The 22,518-nt window shown below is 34.0% G+C and overlaps 3 protein-coding genes and 2 pseudogenes across 3 annotated transcripts; 1 reads left to right on the top strand and 4 right to left on the bottom strand.

The window, feature by feature from the left end:
* Nucleotides 1-10,194: 10,194 nt before the first annotated feature.
* LOC145744796 (dynactin subunit 3-like) lies at nt 10,195-10,966 on the bottom strand. The gene has a single exon (XM_082562743.1). It carries the CDS (start codon nt 10,935-10,937, stop codon nt 10,392-10,394), a length of 546 nt encoding a protein of 181 aa, XP_082418869.1. The 5' UTR covers nt 10,938-10,966; the 3' UTR covers nt 10,195-10,391.
* A 363-nt stretch (nt 10,967-11,329) lies between these two features.
* Nucleotides 11,330-14,143, bottom strand: LOC145744794 (exocyst complex component 4-like). The gene has a single exon (XM_082562742.1). The coding sequence runs from the start codon at nt 14,127-14,129 to the stop codon at nt 11,346-11,348; it is 2,784 nt and encodes a 927-aa protein (XP_082418868.1). The 5' UTR covers nt 14,130-14,143; the 3' UTR covers nt 11,330-11,345.
* Nucleotides 14,143-14,964, bottom strand: LOC145744798 (uncharacterized; annotated as a pseudogene).
* Nucleotides 14,965-15,061: 97 nt separating this feature from the next.
* Nucleotides 15,062-15,825, bottom strand: LOC145744797 (uncharacterized; annotated as a pseudogene).
* Nucleotides 15,826-20,253: 4,428 nt separating this feature from the next.
* Nucleotides 20,254-22,352, top strand: LOC145746268 (solute carrier family 2, facilitated glucose transporter member 12-like). Its single transcript, XM_082564514.1, has 2 exons — nt 20,254-20,378; nt 20,471-22,352. Exon 2 carries the CDS (start codon nt 20,476-20,478, stop codon nt 22,012-22,014), a length of 1,539 nt encoding a protein of 512 aa, XP_082420640.1. The 5' UTR covers nt 20,254-20,378; nt 20,471-20,475; the 3' UTR covers nt 22,015-22,352.
* Nucleotides 22,353-22,518: the final 166 nt, after the last annotated feature.

Below are 22,518 nucleotides of genomic sequence, written 5' to 3'. Positions count from 1 at the left end.
AATTTAGAAGTTTCGATTTTTAGGAATTTATTTTCGATCTTAACCAAGAAAATCGTGCGATTTCATAATGACTATTACGTATTAATGACGTCACTATCTAAAAATATTATTAAAGGTCGTAACCAAATTATCAGGATTGAGTTACTTTTTTATGTTGAAAACAATACGGGCGTTTTCTTCGTTGTAGATTTTGTTAAGTTTAGGTTTTTCTTGTAAGTAAACAAGTAATATTGCCACTGGCTTCTTTTAATTTAGTTTGTTTATAACTTTGTGTAAATATTTAGTTTTGGTAATTGTGTATTAGGTTTAAAATTCGTTAAATAACTCGTTACCTTATTTCATGTCCGGTGGTTTATTGCGTCACAACCCACGCAAGTACACGTGACCATGACTCCATTAAAATTTAAAAAATTTCCTATAAATCTAAATAGAACAAAAATTTTAATCCAGTTAGTGTTGAAAAAAACATTAAAATAAAAGTTGTGCGATTTTAAAACTAAAAAACATTTTGTGAAAAATGTAATAATATAAACATCACTAATTACCATTTTATTATAATACAATATATGGAAGTAAACTCAATATAAACGCTAAACATAATACAAAAAACATTAAATATTTGGCAAGGAAATTTAAAAAAAAGAAAACATTTTGCAATAGAGTAAAAATAGCAGTTTTTACAAAAACAAAGTTATTAAATTTTATTTAAATTAAAATTTTTATTTGTTTAACTTTATTTTCTTTCTTCCATTTTGTTTCTTGCTTCTATATAAAAAAAATGGGGTAGAAATTTAAAAATTATTTAAAAAAGATGTTTTTTAATTTTGGTTTTATAAAAATTGGTAACGGTTAAACTTGGTTTCGGGTAAACTTTAAAAAACATTTTTACGGAATTTTTGTGAAATAAAATAAGGTTTTTTTTATACAGTATATTTATATTCTAAAAAAGTTTTAAACGCTGACACCAAATACTACAAAGCGTGAGCCTGCATAAAATAAAAGCAAAGCAAACCTCTGCATGAAGGGGGTAAAGCATCAAAAGTAAGATTTTGTAAACAAGTCATCTGACTACTACCCACAAGTTCATATTCAAAATAAACTGAACCCCCCACAGCTATGATATCAGCAAAAACTATTCCATTCTAGGGTATAAGCTCTAAAGCAATGTAACATGCAGTTAAGGCATATTGGCACAATGATATTACATCTTATAAGTTAAAAGCATATAGCTTAGTAAATTATAATAAATAAATTAAGATAATTAAAAGCCTATGGTTGTATTATAAAATAAGTAGTTCATGAAAATTTTATTTTTCAAACTGAGTTAATTTTAGTATTTTTAGTTAAAGCTTGTTTAATTTTATAATGATTGGCAGGCTACTATTAAAATATGTCTGATCGTAGTGTGGTAGAAACATACGAAATACAGTGTTTTGTAGATAACTATTTAATTTTATGGTTAAGAAGATTGATACCAAAAAAAATATTTTAAAAAACGGACATATTACGACCCGCGATTTTTTTAATAAAAACTTGTTAAATGCGTTAAAAGATAGTTTAAATATGGGTATATTATATATTGGTAATACGCTATTAAAGTTATGCTGTTTAATAAAATAGTAACCTAGTAAGAAAATAACGGTAATTTCAGTGGGAAGAAAACAGCAGTAGTTTTAGCAGTAAGAAAACAGCAGTTGTTTCAGCAGTAAGAAAACAGCAGTAGTTTTAGCAGTAAGAAAACATCAGTAGTTTTAGCAGTAAGAAAACAGCAGTAATTTCAGCAGTAAGAAAACAGCAGTAATTTCAGCAGTAAGAAAACAGCAGTAGTTTTAGGAATAAGAAAACAGCAGTAATTTTAGCAGTAAGAAAACAGCAGTAGTTTTAGGAGTAAGAAAACAGCAGTTGTTTCAGCAGTAAGAAAACAGCAGTAGTTTTAGCAGTAAGAAAACAGCAGTTGTTTCAGCAGTAAGAAAACAGCAGTAGTTTTAGCAGTAAGAAAACAGCAGTAGTTTTAGGAGTAAGGAAACAGCAGTTGTTTCAGCAGTAAGAAAACAGCAGTAATTTCAGCAGTAAGAAAACGGCAGTTGTTTTAGCAGTGAGAAAACAGCAGTAAGAAAACAGCAGTTGTTTCAGCAGTAAGAAAACAGCAGTAATTTCAGCAGTAAGAAAACGGCAGTTGTTTTAGCAGTAAGAAAACAGCAAGGGTTTTAGCAGTAATTTCAGCAGTAAGAAAACAGCAGTTGTTTTAGCAGTAAGAAAACAGCAGTAATTTCAGCAGTAAGAAAACAGCAGTAATTTCAGCAGTAAGAAAACAGCAGTAGTTTTAGGAGTAAGAAAACAGCAGTAATTTTAGCAGTAAGAAAACAGCAGTAGTTTTAGGAGTAAGAAAACAGCAGTTGTTTCAGCAGTAAGAAAACAGCAGTAGTTTTAGCAGTAAGAAAACAGCAGTTGTTTCAGCAGTAAGAAAACAGCAGTAGTTTTAGCAGTAAGAAAACAGCAGTAGTTTTAGGAGTAAGGAAACAGCAGTTGTTTCAGCAGTAAGAAAACAGCAGTAATTTCAGCAGTAAGAAAACGGCAGTTGTTTTAGCAGTGAGAAAACAGCAGTAAGAAAACAGCAGTTGTTTCAGCAGTAAGAAAACAGCAGTAATTTCAGCAGTAAGAAAACGGCAGTTGTTTTAGCAGTAAGAAAACAGCAAGGGTTTTAGCAGTAATTTCAGCAGTAAGAAAACAGCAGTTGTTTTAGCAGTAAGAAAACAGCAGTAATTTCAGCAGTAAGAAAACGGCAGTTGTTTTAGCAGTGAGAAAACAGCAGTAAGAAAACAGCAGTTGTTTCAGCAGTAAGAAAACAGCAGTAATTTCAGCAGTAAGAAAACGGCAGTTGTTTTAGCAGTAAGAAAACAGCAAGGGTTTTAGCAGTAATTTCAGCAGTAAGAAAACAGCAGTTGTTTTAGCAGTGAGAAAACGACAGTAGTTTTAGCAGTAAGAAAACAGCAGTAATTTCAGCAGTAAGAAAACAGCAGTTGTTTCAGCAGTAAGAAAACGGCAGTAGTTTTAGCAGTAAGAAAACAGCAGTAATTTCAGCAGTAAGAAAACAGCAGTTGTTTCAGCAGTAAGAAAACGGCAGTAGTTTTAGCAGTAAGAAAACAGCAGTTGTTTCAGCAGTAAGAAAACGGCAGTAGTTTTAGCAGTATGAAAACAGCAGTAATTTCAGCAATAAGAAAACAGCAGTTATTTCAGCAGTAAGAAAACGGCAGTAGTTTTAGCAGTAAGAAAACAGCAGTAGTTTTAGCAGTAAGAAAACAGCAGTAATTTTAGCAGTAAGAAAACAGCAGTAGTTTTAGGAGTAAGAAAACAGCAGTTGTTTCAGCAGTAAGAAAACAGCAGTAGTTTTAGCAGTAAGAAAACAGCAGTTGTTTCAGCAGTAAGAAAACAGCAGTAGTTTTAGCAGTAAGAAAACAGCAGTAGTTTTAGGAGTAAGGAAACAGCAGTTGTTTCAGCAGTAAGAAAACAGCAGTAATTTCAGCAGTAAGAAAACGGCAGTTGTTTTAGCAGTAAGAAAACAGCAAGGGTTTTAGCAGTAATTTCAGCAGTAAGAAAACAGCAGTTGTTTTAGCAGTAAGAAAACGGCAGTAGTTTTAGCAGTAAGAAAACAGCAGTAATTTCAGCAGTAAGAAAACGGCAGTTGTTTTAGCAGTGAGAAAACAGCAGTAAAAAAACAGCAGTTGTTTCAGCAGTAAGAAAACAGCAGTAATTTCAGCAGTAAGAAAACGGCAGTAGTTTTAGCAGTAAGAAAACAGCAGTAATTTCAGCAGTAAGAAAACGGCAGTTGTTTTAGCAGTGAGAAAACAGCAGTAAGAAAACAGCAGTTGTTTCAGCAGTAATTTCAGCAGTAAGAAAACAGCAGTTGTTTTAGCAGTAAGAAAACGGCAGTAGTTTTAGCAGTAAGAAAACAGCAGTAATTTCAGCAGTAAGAAAACAGCAGTTGTTTCAGCAGTAAGAAAACGGCAGTAGTTTTAGCAGTAAGAAAACAGCAGTAATTTCAGCAGTAAGAAAACAGCAGTTGTTTCAGCAGTAAGAAAACAACAGTTGTTTCAGCAGTAAGAAAACGGCAGTAGTTTTAGGAGTAAGAAAACAGCAGTTGTTTCAGCAGTAAGAAAACGACAGTAGTTTTAGCAGTATGAAAACAGCAGTAAGAAAACAGCAGTAATTTCAGCAGTAAGAAAACAGCAGTTATTTCAGCAGTAAGAAAACGGCAGTAGTTTTAGCAGTAAGAAAACAGCAGTAGTTTTAGCAGTAAGAAAACAGCAGTAATTTCAGCAGTAAGAAAACAGCAGTAATTTCAGCAGTAAGAAAACAGCAGTTGTTTCAGCAGTAAGAAAACGGCAGTAGTTTTAGCAGTAAGAAAACAGCAGTAAGAAAACAGCAGTAATTTCAGCAGTAAGAAAACAGCAGTTATTTCAGCAGTAAGAAAACGGCAGTAGTTTTAGCAGTAAGAAAACAGCAGTTGTTTCAGCAGTAAGAAAACAGCAGTAATTTCAGCAGTAAGAAAACGGCAGTTGTTTTAGCAGTGAGAAAACAGCAGTAAGAAAACAGCAGTTGTTTCAGCAGTAAGAAAACAGCAGTAATTTCAGCAGTAAGAAAACAGCAGTTGTTTCAGCAGTAAGAAAACGGCAGTAGTTTTAGCAGTAAGAAAACAGCAGTTGTTTCAGCAGTAAGAAAACGGCAGTAGTTTTAGCAGTATGAAAACAGCAGTAATTTCAGCAGTAAGAAAACAGCAGTTATTTCAGCAGTAAGAAAACGGCAGTAGTTTTAGCAGTAAGAAAACAGCAGTAGTTTTAGCAGTAAGAAAACAGCAGTAATTTTAGCAGTAAGAAAACAGCAGTAGTTTTAGGAGTAAGAAAACAGCAGTTGTTTCAGCAGTAAGAAAACAGCAGTAGTTTTAGCAGTAAGAAAACAGCAGTTGTTTCAGCAGTAAGAAAACAGCAGTAGTTTTAGCAGTAAGAAAACAGCAGTAGTTTTAGGAGTAAGGAAACAGCAGTTGTTTCAGCAGTAAGAAAACAGCAGTAATTTCAGCAGTAAGAAAACGGCAGTTGTTTTAGCAGTAAGAAAACAGCAAGGGTTTTAGCAGTAATTTCAGCAGTAAGAAAACAGCAGTTGTTTTAGCAGTAAGAAAACGGCAGTAGTTTTAGCAGTAAGAAAACAGCAGTAATTTCAGCAGTAAGAAAACGGCAGTTGTTTTAGCAGTGAGAAAACAGCAGTAAAAAAACAGCAGTTGTTTCAGCAGTAAGAAAACAGCAGTAATTTCAGCAGTAAGAAAACGGCAGTAGTTTTAGCAGTAAGAAAACAGCAGTAATTTCAGCAGTAAGAAAACGGCAGTTGTTTTAGCAGTGAGAAAACAGCAATAAGAAAACAGCAGTTGTTTCAGCAGTAATTTCAGCAGTAAGAAAACAGCAGTTGTTTTAGCAGTAAGAAAACGGCAGTAGTTTTAGCAGTAAGAAAACAGCAGGAATTTCAGCAGTAAGAAAACAGCAGTAATTTCAGCAGTAAGAAATCGGCAGTAGTTTTAGCAGTAAGAAAACAGCAGTTGTTTCAGCAGTAAGAAAACAGCAGTAATTTCAGCAGTAAGAAAACAGCAGTAATTTCAGCAGTAAGAAAACAGCAGTAATTTCAGCAGTAAGAAAACAGCAGTTGTTTCAGCAGTAAGAAAACGGCAGTAGTTTTAGCAGTAAGAAAACAGCAGTAATTTCAGCAGTAAGAAAACAGCAGTAATTTCAGCAGTAAGAAAACAGCAGTAATTTCAGCAGTAAGAAAACAGCAGTTGTTTCAGCAGTAAGAAAACGGCAGTAGTTTTAGTAGTAAGAAAACAGCAGTTGTTTTAGCAATAAGAAAACAGCAGTAAGAAAACAGCAGTAACTTTAGCAGTAAGAAAACGGCAGTAGTTTTAGCAGTAAGAAAACAGCAGTAATTTCAGCAGTAAGAAAACGGCAGTAGTTTTAGCAGTAAGAAAACAGCAGTAGTTTTAGCAGTAAGAAAGCAGCAGTAATTTCAGCAGTAAGAAAACAGCAGTAGTTTTAGTAGTAAGAAAACAGCAGTTGTTTTAGCAATAAGAAAACAGCAGTATTTAAGCAGTAAGAAAACAGCAGTTGTTTTAGCAGTAAGAAAACAGCAGTAACTTTAGCAGTAAGAAAACGGCAGTAGTTTTAGCAGTAAGAAAACAGCAGTAATTTCAGCAGTAAGAAAACGGCAGTAGTTTTAGCAGTAAGAAAACAGCAGTAGTTTTAGCAGTAAGAAAACAGCAGTAACTTTAGCAGTAAGAAAACGGCAGTAGTTTTAGCAGTAAGAAAACAGCAGTAGTTTTAGCAGTAAGAAAACAGCAGTAATTTGAGCTGCAAGAAAACAGCAGTTGTTTTAGCAATAAGAAAACGTAATGCGGTCGCAACACATAAAATATTGCACACTACAATCTGGGATTTCTAAAAACAAAAAGTTAATGCCCGCGCAATCTCCCCCCACATGCAAGCAACAATACTACAAATACGCGAACTTATTTCTAAGATTATTAAACTCGGTCGTTTATTAAGAAGTTAAAGAATTTCTACAAACCCTGTTTTGTTTATAATAACTTAGGTTTATCGTTACAATCAACATTATTACGTCACAAACCAAGTTCACGTGAGTGTTATTTTCGGCTTAAGGCGATCACAGATATTTGGTTCAAGTAACAATTAAGCGATTGTTCGTAATTGTTATACAACATAAACACAAATATTTAGTATCTTAATATAATGTTAAATAAAACTAAAGCTCACCCAAACAGGTGATCCCATCACCCACTAACCCACTCGGGCATTCCCCGCATTCGTACCCATTCTTAGGTGGGGTTTTCTCCTTACACTTCACCCCTGGGTAACATGGGTCACTCTTACACCATTTTTTTGCATGGGTGCACTGGTCCCCAGTATAGCCAGGCTTACACATACAACCAGCCAACTAAATAAAAGTTTTAAATTCAGAAAATTAAAATTTTAAATCGAAACCAGCAATACGTTACTTTAAAATAATCTTAGTGAACAAATAGACCTCTTTATTATAGAACAAACGTTCTTCTATGACGAAATACCTCACTAAATTAAACTTACAAAAATCTTCCCAGTACCAGCGAAAAACTGACGAAAACGACAAGTTGCATTATTTTGGCAAATGCACAATTGCCATTTCGGATTAAAAGTCGTTATTCCTCCCTTCCCATCATTTGCAATAAATCTAATTCGAATAATTTCAACCAGAAGATCATGAAAACTCTCGGTGGCTGGAGCAAAAGTAAAATAGCCAGCTAGAATATACAAAAAAAGTTAAAATATTTAAAAATAATTTCTAAAATTATCTTTTTACTAACTTTGGTGGATTGTAGCGCTAGGGGTGTTATGTAATAGTTTAAAGGTCACAGGGTCATCGTTTGGGTCAAGTGCATTGATTTTGACCTTGGTCGTCTGACGTAGGTCAACATTGATTCTCATTGGTCCAGTAAAGTAAGGGGGAAGATTGACTGAAAGTTGAAATTATAAAAGTTTTAATATCATGTTTTACAAACCAAGTTTAGTTGATTTTTAATTCCAGTAAAGTGCCCAAGGGTTGACGATTCACAGCCGTGTTAAAGCAAACGTCTTAAAAGTTGTTTTGTATATTTTTATCCTCGATGTGGGAAGGTCAACTTCACGTCCTAAACATAGAGTAACATCAGTTACCCAGACCCAGTTTCAAGTTGAATTTGCCAGTTTGGGATATTTTTTGTGGGGATATTTTTGTCCACCACAATACGTTGCCGGTTAGTTATACAGCGAGAGTCCAAGAAGTTATAAAACCTAAAACACTATTTTACCCTTATTTAAATAAACAGAAAGTTTCATTTCACCCAAACAGGTAATTCCATCGCCCACAAACCCAGTTGGGCATTCGCCGCATTCGAATCCATTTCCAGGTGGGGTTGTCTCTTCACACTTTACTCCTGGGTAACATGGGTTACTGTCGCACAGTTGTTTAGCGTTGGTGCACTGGTCCCCAGTAAAACCAGCAGCACAAAGGCACTCAGCTAACTAAATATGGGTTCAATTTAAACGTAAATAATTAGTCTACTCAAGCTTTAAGATGCGAAAATTCACTTGAGACAAAACGTGTAAATTTTGTGTGAATTTATTTAGAATAAAGAAAGGTCGACTTCACGGCCTGAACATAAAATAACATTCTGGCGCACTCATAAGTTGACTTTAGTGCGATAGAAGTTCGTATTGTTTATATCGCTCTACTAAAGGGCGCTACTGCATAGAAGCAGTGAGAATCAAACCAAGGACCTCAAGTGTTCTGACCAACCCTACCACTGGCCAATAAGCCTAATTCGTATACTCGTATTTTTTTCTGGAAATTGGGGCTTCATAAAGGCACAGTAAACAGTTTGTTAATATCCATATACCTCCCAACTCACCAAAATATTTCCCGTTCCCGCAAAGAATCGTTCAAAATGACAAGTTGCGTTATTCTGGCAGCCGCACAATTGCCATTCCGGGCGGAAAGTTTCTATTCCACCTTTCCCATCATTTGCAACAAATTCTATTCTTATAATCTCGCCAAGAAGATCATAAAATCTGTCGGTGGCTGGAGCAAAAGTAAAGTAGCCAGCTAGAATGTAAAAACAATTAAAAATTATTTCTAAAATTAATTTAAATTTAACATTGAATCTTTTTTACTAACTTGAATTGATGGAAGCACTGGGGGTTTTGTGCGAGAGACTAATGGTCAGGGGGTCACCGTTAGGGTCAAGAGCGGAGATTTGAGCCTGGGTCGTCTGACGTAGGTCAGCGTTGATGCTGATTGGTCCAGTGAAGTAGGGCGGGAGATTGACTTAAGTTTAAAATAAAATAATCAATTTTTGAAACAGAAGGCCTTTTTAACAAAACAAGTTATTAAATGACATAAAAATTCACCTGCTCCGATGGTTTGCCTTTTGTGTCTTGACTTTTGTTCCCGTTCCAGCTTCTCAACAAACTTTAAAACACGACCCACGTCCAACATTGAAGTAGCATAATCATCCAATAATCTTTGCTTGGAACCAATATTTAACAATTCCGACTTTTCCTCAATTATTGGACTCCATTCTAAATCGTTTCCGTGTTTTACTTCGACCGAGATTCCGACATCTTCACCTTTTCCGCGTTGTATATTCCCGAATAAAACCAACCAAACAACCAAAAATTTCATATTCATCTCTTCAGACCAGTCTACATAAAATCCAAAATAAAAAGTTATTACATATATTAGATTTATTATTTAAAGCAAATATAAACTTTAGTAACATTTTTACTTAATCTTTAAATCTAAAATCAAAGCATCTGCTTTAAAATATGTGGTTCATCTAAAGCTGCAACTGATTAGCTTAAGTGGAACTACAGTTCGCTTATGCTGCTTAAACCTTTTCACTTGCTTCGGGCGAAGCAAATTTTTTCGTTTCTTGCTTTCTACCAAATACTTTCCTTTGGATATTTGTGGATTTATTTAAAATAACCTAAAAAAGTTATTGGAAACATTTTAACAAATAGCATATATTTGAATATTGGGCACATTTAATATTGCATACTTGTAATGTTGGGTTTGGTGACCATGCCATAACATACTTAAAATCCTTATGTAAACATTAATACTTTTGGCATGTTTTATATCATTAAATTGATTTTGTCATTTTTTCTCGTCGCATTGTTGTAATATTAATTGTATATCGTATTTATTATTTACTTTTATCAATGCGCGAAAAACCAAAAAAATAAAAAAAATGTTGTTAAAAAAACAATATAATATATTAAAAGTGACGATTTTAAAGAACATTCCATTGTATAGCAAGGTTTTTTTATATAATCTCACAGTAATAGGTTTTATATTGATTGGGTGTTTTTGTTATATGTTAACACAGTGTTTAAGCTATCTGTTAACACTGAATTCAAGGTCATATAAGGCGGTATTCGTGCGGTTTGAACCTAAAACTTATGCAGGGCTGTGACGTCATCGGTGCCAATACTGTTCTTTACTGCTACCTTGCGGCAGTAATTTTGGTCCTGGTTTTTGCAATGTGCTTCTAAATTTTTAAAAATTTAATAATACCATTTTGTTTACTTTTAATCTTAATGATATATTTTAAGCTAATTAAAAAAAACTAAAGCATAACTTTTCATCAAAACTTTATCTAAGTTGCCAACATTTAAATATTACGACGTTTTTATTTTAATATGATATATAAAATGTTAATATTCATGCAAAATACAACGTTAGACAACTGGAACAAAAACATATTAATTGTCAAGTTACCACATTTAAGTACCACATAATTCAAAAATTAAATCAAATTTTTATTGGTCTTTTTCGGCTGACTTTTTTTCTTCCATCTGACTTAAACTCCAATCAAGTTTGGTAAAAATTTCCGACAAAGCGGAGGTTGTTTGGTTGTAAGAAGCTAAAAGTTCACCCATATTTTGATCCAAGTTTAAAAGATCTGAGATTTGTTTTTCTTGAATAATTTCAAGTTTTTTAAGTTTTTCTTCATGTTGAGTAACATCTTGGATTTGCGGATTATCCAAAACTTTTGTTAAAACGTTAATTTCCTCAAGTTGGGCCGACATTGTTTTAATATCGTCTTCCACAGCGAGGATAAACTGTTTTTCACAGTCTTTATCGTGGGATATTGTGTCCATAAACCCCGGGCTAAGATAAGTTTCAATTGCCGGAACACGCTTAAATATTTGGTTGAAACGCTCACGATTTTTCGCAAAGTTTTCGATAGTTTCGTTAACTTCACTCATAACTTCCAAAACTTGATTTTCTTTCCCCTTTTCTCCTAAAACATTTTTCTCCATCTCCGAAATCCTTCGTTCAAGTAAAGAAATCGATCCAGACATTTTTAATCAATTTTTTTACAAATCTAAATAAAGACAAAGATAAATTTAAACAGAATGATATATTTAAAGGATAACTTAATATATTAAAAGGAATACAAGCAGCACTTTCAATCAAGAGTACAATCTATTGCAGCAATAAATCAAAATTATTTAATAATGGGCAAGTTGTTAATTCTTTGTTTTTTGTTAAAAAGAAATACTTGCATTATAATAATTAATAATAATTTTTTTGAATATAATTCCATTAAGAAAATTTAAAGAAAAGTATTAAAATATGACTTAATTTAGCCAAAGCACATTTACATAAACAAGACAAAATTTCAATTTCAAATAATATTTTTTAATCCATTACCCAGCAATTTCTGCATGATTATAATTTGTAAATTTATTCTAAATATTTTTTAAGTTTTAAGAATCGAGCGCGAGCCTCTGCATGGCTTCAGCATGCTCCTTCTTATAAGTTTGCTCTCTCACTATTGCCCGCAACCTCTGTGTCCTTGCCCACTGGGTGTTCTCATTCCCACTTCCAGGTTTGCTCCGATGGAGGAGCTTAAGAGCCTCGATGTAGTCATCCTCCCCGTATCTGACTCCCTGCTCCACAACCTGAGCTTGGACATCATCCGGATTTAAATACAACATTTCGTAAAACTGACGAGCTGTGTCCAGATGAGACTCTCGCGACATCGTGATGTTTGTTAAAAGTTGCTGAAGAGCGAACACATTCCGGCACATCTTTTTAACACCAGAGGGAGACATACGCACAATATGTTTAGCACCTCCAATTAATATTGCTGCCACCTGGTGTCCAAGACCCTCAAAGATGTAGCGATATTTTGGAGGTTGCAACGAGGAATTTAAATTCTCCTCAGCTGCTGTGATCCCAGAACTCAACTTCGTGATCTGAAAGTCGTGCTCCATGCTGTCCAACCCTCTGATGTCATAATTGTTGTTCCTAAACATGGGTGTGAGGTGATAAAAGCACAACAATCGAAGCTCAATGTGGAGACAAAGAAGGCAAATCTCAGACATTCGTTTATAATCTGTTGCCAAACTTTGCAGCATCTCCATGGTGTCCGTCGGAGCGTATCTTCTTATTTTATCGATGAACAATCGAAGACGAGTTGTCATCCATTCCAAACTTTCGTGCAAACTTGCGATCGCCCGCAGATCTGACGGGTTCTCGATCAAAGAGTTTCGACCAAGGGGTTCCCCCTCTAATTTGCCAACAAAAAACTGAGACTCCCTCTTAAAATTCTCGTCAATTTCTTTTGGGTTGAGTTTCCTTTGTTCTCTATCATCGAGCATTGTCCAGTTGTCAAGGTTACAAAGAACTTGGTTAACATCTGTGTCCCGGACCCAGGATGCGCTCACAATTCGTTGATCTTCAGACTCCGGTTGAACAACTCCTCTGTACGACTGAATCGACATTTCTTTGTATTCCTGCAACAAAGAGCAAGCCATGGTGAGGAAGTGGTCGTGATAGGAATCCAAACTGCAAGTTAAATCATACAAGAACCACATGCATTGGTCGGCAACAACAGCGCTCTGTAGAATATTCTTAAAACCCTCCAAGTTCTTCTGCATATTTGGATCAGCTATGACCTTGAGTGGATCGGTGACCTTCATTGCGGAGTCAAAATCTTTCTTCAATTCATACTGGATCTGGCGGATGAATACATCTTGGACATAATCAGTGATGTAATCATGAAGAGAACATTTCTTCTTGGAACCTTGCTCAATCTCGGAGATAAACTCCTTTAAAGGACCAAATATTAAAGTTATATTCCTTGGGTTGGGTTTGCAAACCTTTTGTGTAGAAATAGCGTGATCTAACATCGTTGAAGATGAGTTTCCAACCGATGTAGTTCTTCGTTGTGCTCTTTGTTCCCTCAGGTAAGTATTCATTGAGATTGCATGTGACGAAGCATCAAAGCGGAATAATTTGGCAACCCTGGGCCTCGTGTTTTTTTTGCGGGAAAAATGTGAGGATAAACTTACACCTTCAGTGAACCCGAGACTCGATAACTGTTGCGATGAAACGTTATCAGCGTCTAAATATTCGTTCAACAAAACCTGAAGAACTGATTGTATTTTGGCCCATACATCATCAATGCTGTACAACTGAACATCCAAGTTATTCTCATTCACAATCTTGCTTAAAACTGAGAGAACGTGGGAATGTGCTTTGGTTACGCATCGAAATTTCCTGAACAGTGAGTTTAGAAGTTGTAGAAGTCGTTTGGGGTCGTCGGTTGTTTTATCCTCATCGTGAAAAGCATTATCTGTTACTTCAACGGTTGTGTGTGTAACCAACATGTTAATATGACGATCTAATCTCGATTTGGTTGCCTCGACGATATCAGGGATCCTCTGAAGTCGGGCTAAAGACTCGACCAAAACCGACATCAACTTCAAAGGATCCTCCTCCGGATTTACATCCAAATCTTCGAGATCCAAAACTTTTTTATCAAATTTTCCGATCTTAACTTCTTCGTCTCCAGATAATTTTCTTTCAAGTTTGAACGGGTTTGTTGTCTTCATTGAACTCGGAGGATTCATTGAAGTGACGTAGATCTGTCGATGAAGCTCGCTAATAAACCTCTCATGCATCGTCAACTTTTTCCCGATCAGCTCGTTCCTGATATCATGAAGAGCTTCAACTTGCATTAGTTCACTGTCCAATGCATTTAAAGTTTGTGTGATCAACTCCGTAGCATGGAGGTAATACTTCTTACTCAGATAACTCTCCACCATCTGAGGAGCACTTTTAACTCGCTCAATCTGATCCAAAAGAAACAAAACATTCTTGTACTCCACCCCTTCCACCCACAACTTCCTTAACTCATCTTGTCGGCAATAAAGAAGAGATTTACATTGCTGCAAATCCTCCCGGACTCTTCGGATGCGGGATCTTGAATCAGAGATCCTCTCTCCAATCCTCCCGAATTGCTTGATTGAGATGGCAAGCTCTTCGTAGTTATCGGCAACCAGCTCATCCAATTTTTCATCGTTCTCCTTGAATGCTTCCTCCAACCTCTCCTTCTCTAGCTCCCTCTGGTGGACATCCTCACTAGCAGCAAGTTGTCGGATAATTGACATCAGCAATCCCGAAGGATCGCGGATGAATCCGGCTCTTCCCACTCCAGCCATGGATTTGGAGGAGTTTCCATAACTCGAGTTATTATTTGACATCCTAGTTTTAAAACTGGAATAAATAAAATAAATTAAGTTAAAACTATTTTTAATAGATTGTAAGTATAACGTAAATAAAGAAATAAAAGAGAAAATGACAAGAAAATTATTAAAATTCTACATATTAGCAATGACAAAACCACTTTTTATGAATGCATAAACATTTCGCAAGTTAAAATTATTTAACTGGTCACTTGCAGACCAGCAGCACTAGTGGAAAAATATGATTAGAAAAACACTGAAACTTATAAGCGATAAAAAAGTTGTCATAGTAGTACAATAACAATATTTACAGAAAAATTTTCAATTTCATATAACACAATAATAAATACTGAAGTCATGGGGACAGTTGTACTGCCTAATAATAATTACAAAAAAAATAATTTTAAAGTCGGTTAAAAACCACGACAAAATAGTAATTTTTTTAATTTTTTTACAAAATTTCAGTTTTTTTGTTTTACCAAATCCAACAACTTCCCCTCATCCCGGAGTTTGACTGTCTCGTTACAACCCCCGATACATTTCTGGTGAATAAAAACCCTCGGAACGGTTCGTTCCCCGGTCATCTCCAGTAGAATATCTTGGAGTAATTGACAATCTGACCTCCCTGTTAACCCCACCACTTTGTATTCTACATTGTTGCTGGATAGAATATGTTTTGCTTTGATGCAGTACGGACAAGTTGTTTTAGAGAACACGACGACATCGGCGGAGTTAATTGTCTCGTTTATAAACTGCTCAGCTTCTGATTTATCTGTGTATGTCTTCTCATTACTCGCCCCCATTTTTGTTCTTATTCCTAACTTTTACAAGTTTTGTTTTCCTAAATCTAAAATTTAGTGACATAAAATTAATAATTAGTAAATGTATGGTGATAATTAATAAATGAATTTTTAAAATACAGTAGAACAATATTAATAACTTTATCTCAAAGACAATACATAGATAGGTATAAACAGTTGATAAAAAACCTGATACAAAAAAATATGAAAATAAATCTTAAAACTTCACCTTTAAATCAAAATAAAAAAATCTTGTTTGCAAAAATTTAATTTTTAGGTAGTTTAAAGCACAATTAACTTAAAAAAAATAAAATACTGAATCTTACATTAAATATAATAGGCTACATTAACAATACAAAAAATAACTTAATAAAAAAATACACTTGCAACAATTGGAACAAAAACTATTTGATAAAATTTAAGCTCATATTATTCTTTACATGAAGACAAATTATCGCGATTGGTACAATTAGTTGAATTTCACCATGCAAATTAAATTCCTCAAAATATTTATTCCTTTTGTTCCACCTTGTTGACCAAATCCAACAACTTCCCCTCATCTCGAAGTTTAACTGTCTCGTTACAACCCCCGATACATTTCTGGTGAATAAAAACCCTCGGAACGGTTCGTTCCCCGGTCATCTCCAGTAGAATATCTTGGAGTAATTGACAATCTGACCTCCCTGTCAACATGATATCCGTGTATTCAACTTTTAGCCCCCGCAGAATATATTTTGCACGGATACAGTACGGACTCATTCTTTTTGAGAACACGACAACATCGGCAGAGTTTATGGTTTGGTTGATATATTCTTCAGCCTCAGTTTTATCTGTGTATGTCTTCTCATTACTTGCTCCCATTTTAATTGCAAGTTATTGTAAAACAAGTGAAAATAACTTAACTGTTTTATATACTCTCTAAGCAAAATAAATTAATTAAAAAATAGTAAAAGTTATTCTGCCTTATTTAAAAAAAAATATATATATATTTATGATCATGCCAAACTCAGTATTTATTTAGAATTATCTCATGAAAAATTTTACTAAAATGACTCAACAAAATTACACCACCACCTTTCTGCCAGAGGGCTGGCAGAGAGTAGCAGAGAATTTTGCTTGGGCGGATAATTATAAAAAATAGTGATTCCAAATATTTTATAATCGTACAATACAAAAAATAACGGGGTAAAATAGCCCCTTTAAAGGGAACAAATTAAAACCAAACCTAATATAGAATAAGTTGGCAAGGTTCTTAACACTTTAAAATTAAATTAAACAAAACATTGAAAAATTGTTAAAAGCAGGAGTAAACTTTTGTACTGAACTGAAATACGTGTTATTACTGACGTCACAAATCGGGGGTTTTGACAACTTACCTATCATGTCGCTCCAATTTATTTTTGATATTTTGTAAAGAACAACGTACCCAACCACGATATATCTTCAAAAAAGTGTACAAAATATTAGAAAGTGGTTAAATGCTGGTGTAAACTTTGTATTTTTGTAATATACGCTATATAAGTGACGTCACAAATCGGGGGTTTTGACAACTTACCTATCATGTCGTTCCAATTTATTTTTGATATTTTGTGGAGGACAACGTACCCAACCACAACATATTTTCAAAAAAGTGAACAAAATATTAGAAAGTGGTCAAATGCAGGTGTAAACTTTGTTTTTTTGTAATATACGCTATAGAAGTGACGTCACAAATCGGGGGTTTTGACAACTTACCTATCATGTCGCTCCAATTTATTTTAGATATTTTGTGGAGGACAATGTACCCAACCACGACATATCTTCAAAAAAGTGAACAAAATATTAGAAAGTGGTCAAATACAGGTGTAAACTTTGTATTTTCGTAATATACGCTATATAAGTGACGTCACAAATCGGAGGTTTTGACAACTTACCTATCATGTCGCTCCAATTTATTTTTGATATTTTATGGAGGACAACATACCCAACCACGATATATCTTCAAAAAAGTGAACAAAATATTAGAAAGTGGTTAAATGCTGGTGTAAACTTTGTATTTTTGTAATATACGCTATATAAGTGACGTCACAAATCGGGGGTTTTGACAACTTACCTATCATGTCGTTCCAATTTATTTTTGATATTTTGTGGAGGACAACGTACCCAACCACAACATATTTTCAAAAAAGTGAACAAAATATTAGAAAGTGGTCAAATGCAGGTGTAAACTTTGTTTTTTTGTAATATACGCTATAGAAGTGACGTCACAAATCGGGGGTTTTGACAACTTACCTATCATGTCGCTCCAATTTATTTTAGATATTTTGTGGAGGACAATGTACCCAACCACGACATATCTTCAAAAAAGTGAACAAAATATTAGAAAGTGGTCAAATGCAGGTGTAAACTTTGTATTTTCGTAATATACGCTATAGAAGTGACGTCACAAATCGGAGGTTTTGACAACTTACCTATCATGTCGCTCCAATTTATTTTTGATATTTTATGGAGGACAACATACCCAACCACGACATATTTTCAAAAAAGTGAACAAAATATTAGAAAGTGGTTAAATGCAGGTGTAAACTTTGTATTTTTGTAATATACGCTATATAAGTGACGTCACAAATCGGGGGTTTTGACAACTTACCTATCATGTCGCTCCAATTAATTTTTGATATTTTGTGGAGGACAACGTACCCAACCACGACATATCTTCAAAAAAGTGAACAAAATATTAGAAAGTGGTTAAATGCAGGTGTAAACTTTATATTTTTGTAATATACGCTATAGAAGTGACGTCACAAATCGGGGGTTTTGACAACTTACCTATCATGTCGCTCCAATTTATTTTTGATATTTTGTGGAGGACAACATACCCAACCACGACATATCTTCAAAAAAGTGAACAAAATATTAGAAAGTGGTTAAATGCAGGTGTAAACTTTGTATTTTTGTAATATACGCTATATAAGTGACGTCACAAATCGGGGGTTTGACAACTTACCTATCATGTCGCTTCAATTTATTTTTGATATTTTGTAAAAAACAACGCACTTAACCACGACATATCTTCAAAAAAGTGAACAAAATATTAGAAAGTGGTCAAATACAGGTGTAAACTTTGTATTTTCGTAATATACGCTATAGAAGTGACGTCACAAATCGGGGGTTTTGACAACTTACCTATCATGTTGCTCCAATTTATTTTTGATATTTTGTGGAGGACAACGTACCCAACCACGACATATCTTCAAAAAAGTAAACAAAATATTAGAAAGTGGTTAAATGCAGGTGTAAACTTTGTATTTTTGTAATATACGCTATATAAGTGACGTCACAAATCGGGGGTTTTGACAACTTACCTATCATGTCGCTCCAATTTATTTTTGATATTTTGTGGAGGACAACGTACCCAACTACGACATATCTTCAAAAAAGTGAACAAAATATTAGAAAGTGGTCAAATGCAGGTGTAAACTTTGTATTTTTGTAATATACGCTATAGAAGTGACGTCACAAATCGGGGGTTTTGACAACTTACCTATCATGTCGCTCCAATTTATTTTTAATATTTTGTAAAGAACAACGCACTTAACCACGACATATCTTCAAAATAGTGAACAAAATATTAGAAAGTGGTCAAATACAGGTGTAAGCTTTGTATTTTCGTAATATACGCTATAGAAGTGACGTCACAAATCGGGGGTTTTGACAAGTTTTTGACAAATCGTGGGTTTTGACAACTATCATATTAATTGTTTTATTTTAAATTGGTTTATGGAGTGTTTTTGTAATAAATTTTGTTAATCTACCGATGGTAAAGCGGTGAATTTGATGACGTATTGTCAAATCTTAGCCTTTTCGCTGATTCGTGTAAAATCCCTTAACCACCAACGGCGTCATTTTAAATGGCAACTTCTTTTTTGCTTTAAAGGTTGTGTTTTTGCTTATGTTTTATCTTCCTTAATAAGATTCTTACCCATTTTTAAATTATTGCATTCGCTTGAAAACTGTTTTCGGTTTCAATAATTTCTTTATGATATTGCTTTACGAAATGGTCCAAACCAGAGCTACGTTTACAATAAAGATATGTTTATTTAAGTTCCCTAAAATCTTGTTATATTATACTTTGCGTAAGGTTGTTGGTTAAATCCGATTGTAAAAAACAGTCCAGCATACTTTAAACAAATGTAATTATCAAAATTGGAGAGACATATTAGGAAAGTTGTCAACACCCCCGATTTGCGACGTCACTTATATGGCGTATTTTACGAAAATACAAAGTTTACACCTGTATTTGACCATTTTCTAATATTTTGTTCACTTTTTTGAAGATTTGTCGTGGTTGGGTGCGTTGTTCCTTATAAAATATCAAAAATAAATTGGAGCGACATGATAGGTAAGTTGTCAAAACCCCCGATTTGTGACGTCACTTATATAGCGTATATTACGAAAATACAAAGTTTACACCTGTATTTGACCACTTTCTAATATTTTGTTAACTTATTTGAAAATATGTCGTGGTTAAGTGCGTTGTTCTTTACAAAATATCAAAAAGAAATTGGAGCGACATGATAGGTAAGTTGTCAAAACCCCCGATTTGTGACGTCACTTATATAGCGTATATTACGAAAATACAAAGTTTACACCTGCATTTAACCACTTTCTAATATTTTGTTCACTTTTTTGAAGATATATCGTGGTTGGGTACGTTGTCCTCCACAAAATATCAAAAATAAATTAGACAACATGATAGGTAAGTTGTCAAAACCCCCGATTTGTGACGTCAGTAATAACACGTATTTCAGTTCAGTACAAAAGTTTACTCCTGCTTTTAACAATTTTTCAATGTTTTGTTTAATTTAATTTTAAAGTGTTAAGAACCTTGCCAACTTATTCTATATTAGGTTTGGTTTTAATTTGTTCCCTTTAAAGGGGCTATTTTACCCCGTTATTTTTTGTATTGTACGATTATAAAATATTTGGAATCACTATTTTTTTTAAATTATCCGCCCAAGCAAAATTCTCTGCTACTCTCTGGCAGAAAGGTGGTGGTAAAATTACATTCAAGATGACGGAAAACAAAAATTTCCATGTAAACAACCGCACAAAAGTTGTAACCGAAATGTGTGTCCCACCCAAGTAAAACTAGTTAACTAAAATTAAATTGGAAATAATATATAAATTAAAGTAACTTTTAATTCATAAAAACTTAATCAGATATATTTTAAATTTATTTATTTTAATTAACCTAAAAAAATACAAAAAGTGTTTACCAAAACAACATTAAAAAGTGTTTACCCAAACAACAACATGGAATGACGTCACAAGCCATTTTCTAATTTTCAAATAAAAAAAATCCGAATAATTTTTTATAGATTTTTATTAAATTTGTCCTCAACAAGGGACAACTAAAATTATATTAATGTTATACTAAAAAAACTTTAATTAATTAGCCAAACCTATAACAAATACCCAGCAAAAAGTAAGTGTTAATTATCAATTATAATTAGTTTTAGTATTTCAAATATTTATCTTTTATTTCTTTTAAAAAATTTTGTTTTAATTTTTTTTCAGGCACGATGTCGGTCAAAATGCCCCGCAATGTTCTTCTCAAAGTTGGGGTACTAGCAAGTGGAGGTGGGGTCTTATTTGGGTATGATATGGGGGTCGTATCGGGGGCGTTAACCCAGTTGCGGGACAATTTTAAACTTACTTGCTACCAGCAAGAAATGATCGTTTCATCGATGTTGATCGGGGCATTCACGGGGTCAATTATCGGCGGATATTTAATCGATAAATTCGGGCGCAAAACTTCGATTATATTTTCATGCGTATTGTATCTTCTCGGGGCTATCTTATTAGGTGTTTCCCCTAGTTATTGGTTACTTATATTGGGTCGATTGATTGTGGGGTTCGGGATGGCATTATCTGCAGCATCCGAGTGTGTTTATGTGTCCGAGATCTCTCCTTTAAAGCGAAGAGGATCCCTTGTAAGTTTAAATGAACTAGGGATCACGATCGGGATTTTAATTTCTTATTTTATCAATCTTGCGTTTGCAAAAAATGTCGCCAATGGTTGGAGGTTTATGTTCAGTCTTGCTGGTGTTGGGGCAATATTTATCCTCATTGTAACCCTACAGTTGCCAGAAAGTCCAAGATATTTACTCATGAAAGGTAGAAATAAAGAAGCAAAGGAAGCTTTGCTGAGAATGAGAATTCAAAATCATGAAAACGAAATAAACTCGGTTGAGCAAGAGTTTACCAACATGGAGCATTATCTAAAACCTAAAGAAAACTCAAGTTTTCGAACTTTACTGAAAGATCGTAAAGTTTACAACGCAATATTCATCGGTGCAATGTTAGTTGTGTTTCAACAAAGCACGGGGGAGCCAAATGTTTTGTATTATGCGTCGACAATCTTGCGAGGAATGGGGTTTCAAAGTGATATTGTCGCTTCTCTGGGTTCAATTGGTCTCGGCGTTGCCAAAGTTTTCGCGACCATTTTGTGTTTAGTTTACGTGGACAGATTAGGTCGCAAGACTTTCCTACTAATAGGTTGCATTATTATGACTATTTCAATCTTAGGCGTCGCTCTTTTAACAATAAACAGCAACATACAACAAGACAATTTATGCAAGGATTTTAACGAGACTTTAAACATCACAAACACTTCTATGATATCACAAGTTGAACCTGCTTTTAAATGGATTGCTTTAGTTTTACTCATGTTATTTATTGCAGCTTATTCCATCGGCTTCGGGCCAATAACTTGGATCTTATTAAGTGAAATTTTCCCTGCAAATATAAGAGGAAGATTATTCTCATATGTAACAAGTTTGAACTGGATTATCAACCTCATTATTTCAACAACTTTTCTAAGTTTTGCTGACGCAACCGGGGGACTAACGTGGCCTTTCATTGTCAGTTCAATCTTAGGATTCGTTTCAATATTTTTCATTTATTTTTTTGTCCCAGAAACTAAAGGGAAATCACTTGAAGATGTGATTGGACATCTGGACAACCCGTTAACCAATCAGATTGCTTTAAATTGTGGGCGTTGTTGTGGTAAAAAGGAGGAACCATTTTTGCCGTTGATCCAAAATAATTACGAGATGTGAAAACAATTTTAAAAGTTTTACAAAAACATTGTATGTAAAAACATAAAATAGTGTTAGGTCCATAGACAAAGTAGAATCATATTAACCTTCATAATATTGCAAACTAAAAAGCATCTCAATAAAAATGATATTTTCTAAAACTATTTACTGAGAATCAAGTTGGCAATAACTTGAAAGTGCAATAATCTTCATAGTGTTAATCATGCAACTACGTGCCTTAAACATCCTTCTATTGCAGACCCAATATGTTACACAATCTTATTTGTACACAATATTTTCATACTTTTTATCATGTTTGTACTTCCTAAGCTTTGCAATTGGTGTTTACACATTTTATAACGAATAAAATACTTTAAAAAAGAAAGTCTTCTAATTGGGTTAACTTTAAAAATGCTGTCAGTTGTAAATTACAACAAAATTGCCTTTTTTTGAGGTAGTTTTTATGACCAATAACAGAACGAATTCCACAAAATACAACATTTAATAATACTTACAAATATTAAC

Source organism: Corella eumyota, chromosome 3 (genome assembly GCF_963082875.1).
Source record: "Corella eumyota chromosome 3, kaCorEumy4.1, whole genome shotgun sequence".
NCBI classification, from domain to species: Eukaryota; Metazoa; Chordata; class Ascidiacea; order Phlebobranchia; family Corellidae; genus Corella; species Corella eumyota.
Note: the sequence above shows the minus strand (reverse complement) of the source record. Positions and strands in the feature narration are given on the sequence as shown.